Source organism: Artemia franciscana, chromosome 10 (genome assembly GCF_032884065.1).
Source record: "Artemia franciscana chromosome 10, ASM3288406v1, whole genome shotgun sequence".
NCBI lineage: Eukaryota > Metazoa > Arthropoda > Branchiopoda > Anostraca > Artemiidae > Artemia > Artemia franciscana.
Window position 1 is genome coordinate 11,841,287 of NC_088872.1, and position 13,028 is coordinate 11,854,314.

The window sequence follows — 13,028 nt, forward strand, 5'->3', positions numbered from 1 at the left end:
GAAAAGGATAGCACCACTGAATCCATGGATGACTTCAGGTCTCCATAAAAGCTGGAAAAGGAAAAATTATTTGTGAAAGCTTTACAAGGCTTCATCATCTGCAGCTCATCACGAACGATTCAAGGCCTATAGGAGTATATTTAATTCTCTGTGTCGAAAGGCAAAGTCTTAGTATTATCATAGGAAATTTTCTGAATGTGGGAAGGATGTTAGGAAGACATGGTATTTAATTAATTCAGTTCTTAGACCTTCTCCTCCTTTGCCTTCAGTTCCATCAATGCTGATACTCAATGGTAAAACCGTCCAAGGAGATGCAGAAGTTCAGCTAGAGCTTACCTATTATTTTGCTAATATAGGGAAAGCAACTGCTTCCTCTGCAAGATCTGCAACTTCTCGCTGCGATTTCAGAGCCTTTCTTGGACCCTCATGTTAAAAGTCAATGGTCTTTAATTCTGTTTCTGAATTTGAGGTAGCTCGTACCGTGAATGCTCTTAAAGGATCATCCTCTTCAGGACCAGAAAAAATTCCTATAAGGGTTATCCGTGCCATTCTACCTGCTATTCTGTCACCACTGACTAAACTTGTCAATCTATCTTTCGAAAAGGAATTTTCCCTGAATCTCTCAAGTGAGCTAAGGCTATAGTACTGTATAAAGGTGGTTCTCGGAGGGATCCTGCTAATTATATACCAATTTCTCTCCTATCTGTTTTCAGCAAAACAGCTATCCAGCATGTTTTAGCATGTATTATCCAGCATGCTATCCAGGCTTCTTAGTTGTCTAGATGCAAAAGAATTTTTGCATGATTTCCAGTTTGGATTCCGAGCGAGTCACTCTGGGGAGCATGCTTGCGCAGCTTTCTCGAATTTCATTTATTCGGCATTAGATTCTGGTCATATTCCGGCAGCTTTATTTTTGGATGTTTGTAAAGCTTTTGATTCCTTGACTCATCGGATTCCTCTTTGGAAACTATCGCATATTGGTATAAGATCAAACGCTTTTTCTTGGTTTGATTCATATCTTTCTGGTAGGCTTATCTCAATTGATCCGCTTGTTCCGGAGCCCTTCTGAAGTATATTATAGCGTCCCTCGGGGATCTGTTCTTGGTCCCATTTTATTTCTGATCTATGTTTATGATCTGATTTCGGCGGTAAAAAACACCAGGCCTATGGCATGCTGCAAGCTGTGTCATCCTGATGCTCGGTCGTGTTCCAATACTACTTCTAATGAAGAATTTATTGTTGCTTTTGATGATAATACCGCTCTTGGGACCCTTGGTAAGACGGAATGTGATATCAAGTCTAACCTTGTGGCATTATTCGAGAGAGTAATTTCATGGTTTAATTCGAATTACTTGGTCTTGAATGTTGATAAGTCACATTTTCTTATTTTTTTCTCGAATTGGTATAGCTTCTCCTCAGCTTACACATTTTCAAGTGTCACAAGGCTCCTTGTGTAAACCAAAGAATCGGGTTGTCAGGTTTCTTGGTATCCTGCTTGATGAGAACCTTTCATTCAGAAACCATGTAGCCATGATTAGGGTTAGGGCTCACGGAGTTTGGGTATCATTCGAAAACTTAGACACACATTTCCTGGATCTATTCTGAAACTTCTTTTCTTCTGTCTTGTCCAGTCATATGTTTCTTATTGCCCCATTGTATAGATATCTACTTTTCCGTCTACGCTGCGGTCACTTTCTGTCATGTATAATAAAGCACGGCGTCTGGTTTTGGACACCAGCCGTTCTTCACCAACAACGCTCTTAAGTATGCGGACTATTTACATTATTTATTGTGCTTCTTTTGTCTTTCATCAGCTTCACGACAATCTTCCAAAATCTCTTAGGAAAGCTCCGGAATTCACTACCTTCTTCAGTACAAAGATGCCACTCATTTGGGACTTTTAAAAGGATTGTTAAGGATCATTTAATAAAGAATCAAATAGAATAACTTTTTTTCCTCTGAGGAGTTGATGTCCCCTGAGTTCTGTTCATGGTGTATGGTTGTCTTCTCTGCGCTTTGAATCCCAAGCCTCAGGTATGTTCTCTATATTCAGGTATGTTCTATTGTTGTCTTTTTTTTCTTTTTTTTGTAGTTGTTGCTTATATTGTATCCCATTTATATATATTGCTTATATTGTAGTTGTTGCTTGTATTTTTTTGTGCCCCCCTTGTATCCCTGGCCATGGAGCCTTTCGAGGGGGAATAAGTGTATTGTAATTCCACTTTGAATTGTATTTTGTATTTTATTGAATAATAATAAACTTCTTCTTCTATTCTTTTTCTTCTATTGTAGAATAAATGACTGTAAATCGGGAAAGACCAAAGCAAAGAAATAAGTCCTAAAAACTGTTTTTTCCACAAAACAATATTTATTATTTTAAAAAATATGCGTGTGAACTAAGTATAAATTTCAACAGATCTATAGACCTAAGGCTCGAAAGAATACAAACTTCTTTCAGATTGTTTTATTAATTTTATGGGTCTCAACGTGAGTTTTGTCACAGAGCAGTGTACTTTAAGTTTAGTTTATTTCCTTTTTTTAATTAAACCCGATTAAACCTTGAAAAACCATTCATTGACCACCTTAAATACGTACGTTAAAAAACTTCCAAACTGAAATACCAACCAGAAAATGAGGTCTGAATTTTCTTAAGCTGTTTCAGATCCCAATGGTATAACATCATATGCTGAAAATTGATTCTGTATTGATGCTTAAGATCAGCTTAGAACGACGGACTTCCCTGAGCGATACTGGAGTGACAATACCACAGGAAACCAAAAAGGAAGACAGAAGAATACGCTCCGTCACACCTCCCAGCGAAATTTGAAACATACCCATACGGCAAACAAACCCCAGTGGGAAGACAACAGGGTAGCATATACGAGGTGTGATCTGGATTTTCCAGGTTGTCCTGGTTGCTTGTGGTGCTATAAAAAGAACTAAAATCTAAGGTAAGATAACAATACAACCAGGTACGCACCCAAGGATTTTTTAGTGGTGGAGGGGGGTGAATAATAAAGAAGAAATTTTGTATGATAATTTGAATAAGAAGTGCTCAAAAATTAAAGAAAATCTTAAAATTCAAGGGGTACTGGGCTCCAAACCCCAGCCCCTCCGTACATCCCTAAATTGAACATAACAGTAAAAATCATCACGAATACCCTTTTGTAAAAACCTTACTGAACTTCGTTTTAAAGTTTATTTGTCATTTGGACAAAGCTAAAATTCATCGTATGCAAGGGGTTCGGTTGGCCCTCCAAAAATCGCCCGGAATACTCCCACTGTGGAAAACTCCTCCTGCAAAAGATCACCCCTGGACAATTTCCTCCTGCGGAGAAATCCCCCAAAAAGTTTTTCCCTGAAAAATTCACCCCTGCGGAAAATTCCTTCCCAGGAAACTGCGGAAAAAGTAATGCCACGAGATTGCGCATTCGTTCCTGAAAAGTCATGTAGTTCGTACAAGCAAAGGTACCTCAGGCGGGAAAACCTTCTAATATACACCTAGTAAACAATATCTTTTGTGAATAGGGCTAGATGTATTTTTGAAAACTTTTGTTACTTTAACTATTACTTGTCTATTTAGAATAAGAAGTTCTATCAATCTTAAATTTACTTCGTTCTGACTTTGAGTTTGACTTCTTATTTTTTATATTACATAAAAAATATAAAAAAAAATGCCTGTTTAAAGATACTTTAGACGAGGAAACCTTCTGATGCACGCCTTGTGGACGCGTTCTCGAGTGCAAAGCCTAAACTGGTATAATGTACAATAGTTTTGGCAGGGGCATCACTCATGGGGGTGGGAGGGACGGGCTCCAAAAATTTTTCAGCCAGTCAGATATAATATTTTACTAGCTAAGATTTTCTTTATTAGGGTAAATGGTAACATGGAAATATTTAACATCAAATCAATGAGAGAAGATCACTCTCAGTCAGTAAAGATTGAAGTAATTTTAATTGTAATATCACCCAAATATCCTAAATGCTAGCTAACCTTTATCATATTTTTTTTTGTATTGTAGAATATTAAATTTTTTTACTTTTTTCATTATTTTACGAGCCATAGCAGCTCAATTTTACATTTGAGGGAACTATTCCTGGGGGCCAAAATTTTATGAAGAGCATATTTCCGCAGAGGAAATTTTCCGTGGGGATTTTTTCAGGGAGGATTTCCGTAGGGGAAGCCTTCATGGCAAGTTTTCCCGGAAAATTTTCGGCAGGACGGGATTTCTCGTGGAAAATTTTCTGTGGGGAGGATTTTCTGGGGGAATATGCCTAGCCCCCATCCAGATACAAGTGAGCTTCTGAGATTAAATGGATTTTACATTAATTAGCGGTTCTTTTTTAGGCGTTAGATCATGTTCCTCCAGTAAATTAGCCCGGAAAACTAATTTTAGATCTAGAGCTCTGAAGTTTAAAGGCTTATTTACATTATTTACATTTTTTATTACATTTATAATTTTGTTTATTTACAGAATAATATAAATGAAAAATCAGATTTAGCATATTTAGGCGATTTGAATATTGCTCGTGACAAGTATGTTTATGCTTACACTAAAGATCACTTTCATAAAATATAAATAAGTATTTAAATTCAGTTGTATATTTTTGATTCTTAGAAGGTTTTCAAAAAATTTAATCTTTATCATAAAATGTACGCTATATTTGACTAGGAAATTTATTAACATCTTTCAATTAGCATAAATACAAAGAATGTAAAGTATAATAAAAATTCCTTTAAAAATAATATTCCGAATCTAGGTCTCCCGCTCAGGTTTCTTTATTCAGGGGAGAGAATGACAAGCAAGTATTGTGTATCCTAAGAGTCTCCTAAAGGGTACCATTGTTTCAAAGGCTCTGAAAATTAATATTGTCACAGGGCAGGTCCAACGATGAATCCTACTCATTTGCTGAAAATCCTAGGATGTCTCCTACTCATCTTCTACGACGCCTATCCTAAGAGATGACTTTCCTAAGGAGAGTCAACTATTAACGTGACTAAAAATATACACAAAGTGCAACATTTTTAAATAGTCATGAGAAAACTGAGCCTTTTCTTAAAAAAGGAAGAAAAAAGTATCTTTCAACCTGTTTTCCCTTTCTTTTGAATTATTCAGACTAAATCTCTCCCAACCCTTCTAATAACTCTTTGAACACCCAAGTGGCTGCAGTATAACAGATCCGTTAATAAGCATCGCATGACAATTTGATCATTCAAGCTTCCTTACATCCAAAAACAAAATATATGTAAGATTTATAGGAAAGCATAAAAAAATTAAACAAAACAGTTCCAAGAAATATTTAAACTGTAGCAATGTCTTGCTCTACAAAACACAACCAATCTCAAGAATCAATGCGAAAAGACGTCCAAATTTGGCGTTTTGTTGAAATGCCAACAGACAAAGGCACCTCAGTCTGATAAAATATATTTTACGTAAGAGACCTTTAGTTCGGGCTGGTCATTCGCATAATTCAATTTCTTGATAAAATTTTCCCGTTTAGGGAGAATTTCAATGCCCAATGTCCAAATTCACCAAAGTGTCAATTTGGACCTGGCTGGATTTTCACCCCTTAGGAAATTCTTACTGCCATTGTAGTTTAGAATTTTTTCATTGATTTATTCAATTTAGTATTTTAATTTACTTTTACGAAATAAAAGCAAAAAAGTTAAATTCATCAGAGCCTTTTCAATTAAAAGATTAATTTGAAAACAACACTTAATTATTGTTTTTGATGATCTATAGTAATATTAAACCAGAATAAAAAGCTTGACATGTTTAAATATGAACAGATAAGACGACTCTAAGCAAATATTTAGTAGGAATACTCTGTTTGACTGAATTTATCTTAAACAAATATTAAAGGTTACGAATTATAGTTATTAAATCTTGGAAATATAAGAATTTCCCATTGTTCTAACTTTGAACATGAAGGTTTTAGTGTTTTTGGCCCTGTTTGGGCTAGCATTTGCCAGTGTAAAACATTACAATGGGTTAGTTTCTCTTTTATTTCTTATTCTGTTTTTCAAATTACAGTTGTTTCTTTCCCTGTTTTACTTTGTACATTTGTGTACTTCACTTCTTCCTAAACTGCCGAATGATTTTCTTTCCAGATACGTATCTCAATGGTATTCAAGAGCACAATCGGAAAATATTCTTATTGGGGGAGGGTACCTCAAGGATTTCCATTCTTATCCTGATTTAATTTGGAGTAATTCATTTTTTTTCAAGTGATGTCAGTTTACCATTAGCATTTGTTTTCAAATGTGTTCTGGCTTCTCAGGGAGGCCTTCATCCTTTTTGTGTGATGTTCTCCCACCTTCAAAATGAAAATAGCATCCTTTGATAGCTGCTAATTCAGTTGGACTTGTTAATTTTGGTTTTTCCTCTTTTAATCTTAAAAATTGAGCTTGTAGCTTTTGGTTTCTTAGATTTTCTCAGTAACTAGAGATTCTTCCCATTTTGAAGGTAGGCTCATTTTCTTGGCGTTTTTTAAAATGACAATTCTGTACAATAATTTCAACTTGAAGAGTCATATGACTAGACAGCCAAAAGACTTAAGGAATCAACTTGAACAGAACAGCCTTGAAGTTGAATTTGTGTCAAGCCTCCATTTATCCGGAAAAATAATAGAAGTGTCCCTTTTTTGCATATTTCGACACTCTGGCCCCAAAAGATTTCGGCAACCTTGCTTTAAAACAGACTACAATTTTTCTCTGAAATTGTGCTTCGCATATGCAAGGTTTTGGGCAAATTTATGCAAGTTATACCTAAAATTATCCCTGTGAATCCTTTTCAACCAATCATGTGTGTCCTTGAAAATCCTTTTCTAGACCTCAGGGGTGTGTGCATCCCAGCTGAGAACCTTTAGTGCGCTCCATTTAGGAGCTGTACTTCTACAATTTCTTTGGAACTATTGAGATTTTGCATACCTACCACGAAAATTGTAAATAAATTCTTATTAATTTTGTTTTCGTCCATTTTGCGTGTGGAATTGCATTTCAATCGAGAAAAAAGGAATAAGTAATAAAGATAATCCGTTCAAACCAATTAGTGAAAATTGTATTAGAAACGGAAAACAAAACGGATATGCAGTCAATAATAGACACAAATTACACTCTATATCAAGTTTTATTGGGATCTATAACTTCTTCTCTTACAGAAATAATTTTTTACTTGGTTTCAAGTTTTCCCCAAGCGTGTGTTATGAAGAAGAAATCCTACCTCCTTTCCCCTCAAATAAAAAATGAGTAACATTTATTTGGGTGCCATTACAAGGCTGTTTTTCTCAGTTTCAAGATTTAGAACCTAATTTCCAGCCCTCTTTCTTAAGAGAATAGTATGCCCTCAGAATATATTGGTTTTTCCAAAAACCTACGTTAATTTTCAATTTAATTTTTACTAGGTTTCAAGTTTTTCGAGCACTACCAAAAGAAGAAGCTCATTGGAAAGCAATTCAGGATTTAGAAAATGGTGGCAATTTTGACTTCTGGAAAATTAGTGGAAAACATGCAGATATCATGGCTTCTCCCACTCGCATTGAAGTATTGCGAAACTTCCTTGAGGAGAGATCAATTCCATATGAGAGAATTGTTCCAGATGTAGAAGAGTAAGTATGCAAAGCTAATGACATCTATCTTAACGCCCCGGTATATCTAAATCCCATCTTAGTAAACGTGACGAGGGGCATAAGGATTTAAACTATAGGAAGATTATAAGGCGGGAATTGCGGAAAGTGGATTTTGTCTTGTCTTAACTCATGTATAAGGCAATTAGAAGAGAAAACACGATTTCCAACCTTATTAATTCTGTTATTTGATAAGATGACTTCTGCACAATCATCATCAAAAATTAACAGCTCCCTTTTATTCCTTGCTTTTCAAATTTGTATTATCTCTTCATAATTATAGAACTGGAATTGTCGTTTTGATCCGCCGATCGTTGGTCGCAGCTACTAGATCAAGATGTAATAATAGTTAATAAGGTTTTGTAAAGTTTCGTCAAGATTAGTAATAGTTAGTAATAGATTTAGTAAAGTTAGGTCTCTAATTGGGTATGATTTGCCGAATGGAGTTAAAATCGTGTAATTTTTTACCAGAATTCTAGAAATTGTTCAAAAATAGTATTGTTTGAAGTTAACGAATTTGATGAATGTTCTCAGCCATCTAAATTCTTACTTTTCTTATAACTGACAGTATTTTTGTGAGGAGATTCGATGTTTTCGAGCAGTTCGGGTGTCTTAGGCTGAGCAAGTCAAGCTTCCGTCTTTTATCTTTTTCTCTTCATATTTTATTTAATTGTTTTTGCTAATGTTGTATTGTTCCTAGTCCCTTGCAGGGTTTAGCCGTTGGGCATTTTGGTGATGCCCAATGGCTCTTCTGAACCAATGGCCATTCAAAGCCTGTAACGGATATCAACCAAATATATAACCGGGTTTTGCTTTCATACTAGGATCAATCAGGAAAAAAGGGAACTGTTTTACTTTTTAACTCCATTGGAAGAAAGTGAAAGATCCTTATTGCTATTATTTACAAATGAAGAAAAATCACTATGCTAAATAAAATAAGGCTTAAAAATTGCGTTGAAATAGTCTTGAGGCTTTCTTAGGATTGGCACCGTGATATACAATAGTAACTTTAATGCAATAAATAGTAAATGCAAAAGTAGAGTAAGCAGTAACTTTTTTTAAGTTTATTTTCTTATAATTGATCTTTGTCTCGACTAAAATCAGGCCGTTTGCGCCCAGGTCAGTGGTCTTTTGGATCTAAATTTGGGATAGCAGCTTACTAAATCACCCAACGGGCGCTTGCCAACCATCCTTTGAAAGCCAACAAATAAAATAGAAGACTTGACAGCATCCCACTAATATATGGGATAGAGCAGTCATGGATACTTTCTCATTAGAATATCAAATGAGAGTTATTCCCTGTTTTCTTTCATACTTTTAACTTTTGATTTTCTGAAGTTATGATTTTCAATACGAAATAGTATTGACCCTACGGATCTTCTCTACATATGGGGTTGCTTTCATTTTGGGATGCAACAATTTTAGTAAGTAATTTTAGTAAGTGATCCCACTGAGATTCTGTGCATATGGGGGTGCTTTAATTTCAGGCACATAATTGTGTTGATTTTCTGCGCACCGAAATTATTTGTCCATTTCTTCACAAGAAATAAAAACTCTATTATAAGACTTACTAAGAATTTATTTATTTAAAAAAAAAACTAAGCATCTTTGACAGAAAATATTAAGAACTTGAAATAAATGTAAAAAACAAAAATATTGCGAAGAATTGACTACGAAATAGAAATGTTCAACAAAACTTCAGAATAAAGCAAAGGCAAAAATTTCATGCGCCTTCGCAACATTTGGAAATAAAGTACAGATGGGCAGTGAAATACAAAATAAAAACATTTAACAAGAGAGTAGTAACAATTATTTATGGTGTATTTATTCCAGCTTTTTGTTGTAAGAAACATGTTGGTATTTTACAGCCGAATCCCTACCTTGAAAAAGGCCGTTGGGTGATTCTACTAGAATTTTTACCAAGAATAGGTTGAAAACATAAAAAAATTTGTTTTTAGGCTCAAAATTCCTCAGGGGGTTTTTTGTATTGATCTTGGAAAAATCACTCGGTATTTACTAAGGTAACAAATCAAGCTCTGCTCACCGTTGGTCAAAGTAAAAAAAATTTTATTCCTATTTGTATTAATAAAGACTTACTACAACTACCCTTTATCCTCCCTATACAGACCTGTAAGCTCACATTATTATATTCTCTATAATATAGTATGATCTTGAAAGTAGCACAACGGTCAAAAGTCTTTCAATGGTCTCATGTTTTTATATTGTCTTTACTTTATAGCATGATCACGAAAGCAGCACAAGAGCCAAAAGTCTCTCAAGGACCTCGATCAACTCGATACGCACTAACTTGGGACAACTACTATGGTTTTGATACGGTAAGTGTTTGTAACAAGTAGATTCCATTTATAGCATTTAGGAGGTGTCATTATTTTTATGAATTCAAATTGTTTGAATTTTTAAACTATATAGATACCATATAATACAGAAAAAGTGTTGTAAAACACAAGCTGAAAAACAGCCACCGTGAATCTAACACGAAAGGGGGTAATCAAAGGTGGCAAAAGAAATGCATATCTAATAAGTAGTCTATTAAGTGGTTTTACCCACTTTCAACATCGTAGGATAGTGTCCTATTGGCAGGGAAGAATATGCACAGGGAGCTCATCAAAATGCATGTTGTCTATGGTCTACGAATTGTAAATAAGTGAGCAGCGAATCATATCGAATGACAGGAATAGAAAAATCAATGGCGTATACCCTCCTCCCCCTCAATAAAGGACTCAAAGTTGTCTTGCCAACGTTCACGAAATTTTGTTCTATTCCTAGAATTCCTCCCTTTTGGAGTAAAACCTTTATTTCCACGATCCTATAAAAATTGCTTATAGTCAGGGACCCAGCCAACGAAATTCTAACATCACAGGCTTCAACGAGCTAAAGAAGGTTGAGAAATTTATCAGGGCCAGAGTTGATTGCTTAAAACGAATATAGGCAGGCACTACGAAAATTTTGTGTGCCAAAGGAGATATCACCTAATTTGCATAATCGGTGACGTCATCACCTATATTTTATGTTTTCGAATGAGAGCTTTGAACTGAGCTCTTGGCAACCAAAAAGGTACCGAGAGTGAAAAGAAAAAAGGATGAGGACAATCAGATCTAGCTTCCCAACTGCACATTATCAAAATTTACCTTTTGTGACACCAGAAACCAACTTCCAGTACTTGCATTAGAGTTGTGTTCAAAGGGGAAGGAACAAAGTAATTGGAGCTATACATGAAGGTGACAACACCTTTACAACTCCATACTGTTAGTGACGTCAAAACTGAAGCCACTTGGAATAAACCAAAGTGCACAGATATTGAATCCTAGCCTCGTCCGAAATAAAAAAGTTTAGCTTCGGAAATAGAGCTTTTGACTCCAAAAAAGAGAAAGAAAAAATTCAAAGGAAATGGCCAAAATAACCAGTGAGTTATACTTCTTCGGGCAAACTATCACAGTCTCCGCCACAAAAACACAAAACATCACAAAATCGAGGAAGGCATTTACAGTTCTTAGCACACTTTTTGCCACACTCACAAAAGAGCTGAGAATATCCCGACAGAAGCGATGAAGCGCTAAAAACAACAGAAACAACATCTTGTCGAGAAAACTTCAATCCATAGCTCAAAGGCCTTGGCAGACATCGTATTGCGACCAATGAGGTATTCCCGGTTGCAAGCTGATAGTAAGAACACTTACAATGTTTCACAAACGCCCCCTCTGCAGGAGGCAACACTCTTAGCTCCTTCTTATGACAGTAACTGAGGGAAAACTCATTAATATCCCTTCCATAAGTACTGATTATCAGCTTTCTTGCAACATCTTTGAAGGAGAACATACTGGCTTCTGTGAAAGTTTCATCTCTCAACTTCTGTATTGTACATTGAACCTCCATTGACAGACCGCTCTTCTTGGCAGACGCTAAGAATGTTCGTTTTCCTTTGGAGAAAAAGTAACTCATTGTGTCACACCCCCAAATGCAGTGGATGAACGCCAGGAAGTTCAACATTTGCTTCTCCGATCTTTGGGGCAAAATATCAATGGGAACATAATAATTAGGAAACTTCGCAACAATTGAGGCACAAGATTCCCCTCAGGATAAATGTTAAGGAGAAGAGGGAATCGGTACAGTAGCACAAAGTTTCTTTCAAAGCCGTTTCTGAAGCAAAAGGCAACGTACAGAGCCATTCTGGCGTCATCTTCCTCATATGTGCAACAGAGAAATTCCTCAAAACTGAACAAACCAACATCATGACTTAAATATACAACTCTCATTCTGTCTTCAAATCCTCCAGACAGCACATAAGGTGTCGGCAGTACTTAAGCTGCTTATATATTCAAATCCATTTGCTTCCCATGTTTCATAAATTGCTTTCATCAGATCTATTTTGCTCTTTGTATTTATAACAATCTTTGCCCTGTTTCCAATTTTCGAGCTCGTCGGAAAGGAGTAGACCGAGTAGATTAGCATGACCAAACCGTCCGTCATATCTGTCACCCACTGTATAAACTCCGCTTGCTGTTTCACGTGTCCCTTTTACTATGGGTTTAAGCAACCTCATGGCGCAGATTTTGACAGTTTCATGTTTATTTGGTGACTTTTGGAAAACCGGTGGTATGAAGTCGATAACAAAGGTTTCTCGCCCATATAGACAACGTTCCTCTTCAAAGCTCTGGCTTCTCGCCAGTCATGCAAGCCACTGGCCTCTCTCAGATAGTCTAGCCCGGTAGTCTTAACACCACTTCGAAGTGCCAACGTGGAATCCCTGAGCTGAAAAATTGAAGGAGCATATGAAACGAGTTCAAAGCACAGAATATTTTTAAGCTGTTTTAGCCCACTGTTAGTGCTGAAATCTATCCAACACAGAATTCTCTTCACTGTCATAAGTTCTGAAAAAAACTGGGCTTTGTCCAACGGCATTCGTTTTTTATCTCGATTTTCTTAAAGCAACACCCATTAGGGTTCCTTTAACTTTCGAAAAGGCTTTTTCATCCCTTTTGACATACTTGGCAACAGCTTCAAGTCCTTGTTCCTCAGCTGCAAGTAAGGAACTGACAACCGATTGACTGACCTGCTCATTGGTAATCACATTGTAATCACATTCGTGAGGATTCTTCAGCTTTAGTGAAGGGTTCTGTGTGACAGTACAATTCGGACAGAGCCGTTCTTACAAGCATCAACTGCTTTTCGATAAATTCTGAGCTATCTTCGTGATGCGGAAAATCAAGCTCTGGATTTCATTCATATTAATAAGGTCATACAAAGCAGAAGAAAATGAGGCAACAAAAGGTATGGTATTAATCCAGAGTGCAGCTTTTTCACGCTAATGTCAATCAATTGAATTAAGGTAGTACGAATCAAGGTAGGGTAAGGTTAAAGTAGAGCGGAGAGATAATTTACCC

At 36.1% G+C, this 13,028-nt stretch overlaps 1 protein-coding gene across 1 annotated transcript in view; it reads left to right on the top strand.

The window, feature by feature from the left end:
• The first annotated feature begins 5,846 nt into the window (after nucleotides 1-5,846).
• The window catches only part of LOC136031790 (carboxypeptidase B-like), a 33,886-nt gene continuing 26,704 nt past the window's right edge, over nucleotides 5,847-13,028 (top strand). Inside the window, exons 1-3 of the mRNA XM_065711576.1 lie at nucleotides 5,847-5,992; nucleotides 7,405-7,608; nucleotides 9,866-9,962. Coding sequence (XP_065567648.1) covers nucleotides 5,928-5,992; nucleotides 7,405-7,608; nucleotides 9,866-9,962 — 366 coding nt within the window. The 5' untranslated portion in view covers nucleotides 5,847-5,927. The remainder of the gene's footprint in view (nucleotides 5,993-7,404; nucleotides 7,609-9,865; nucleotides 9,963-13,028) is intronic.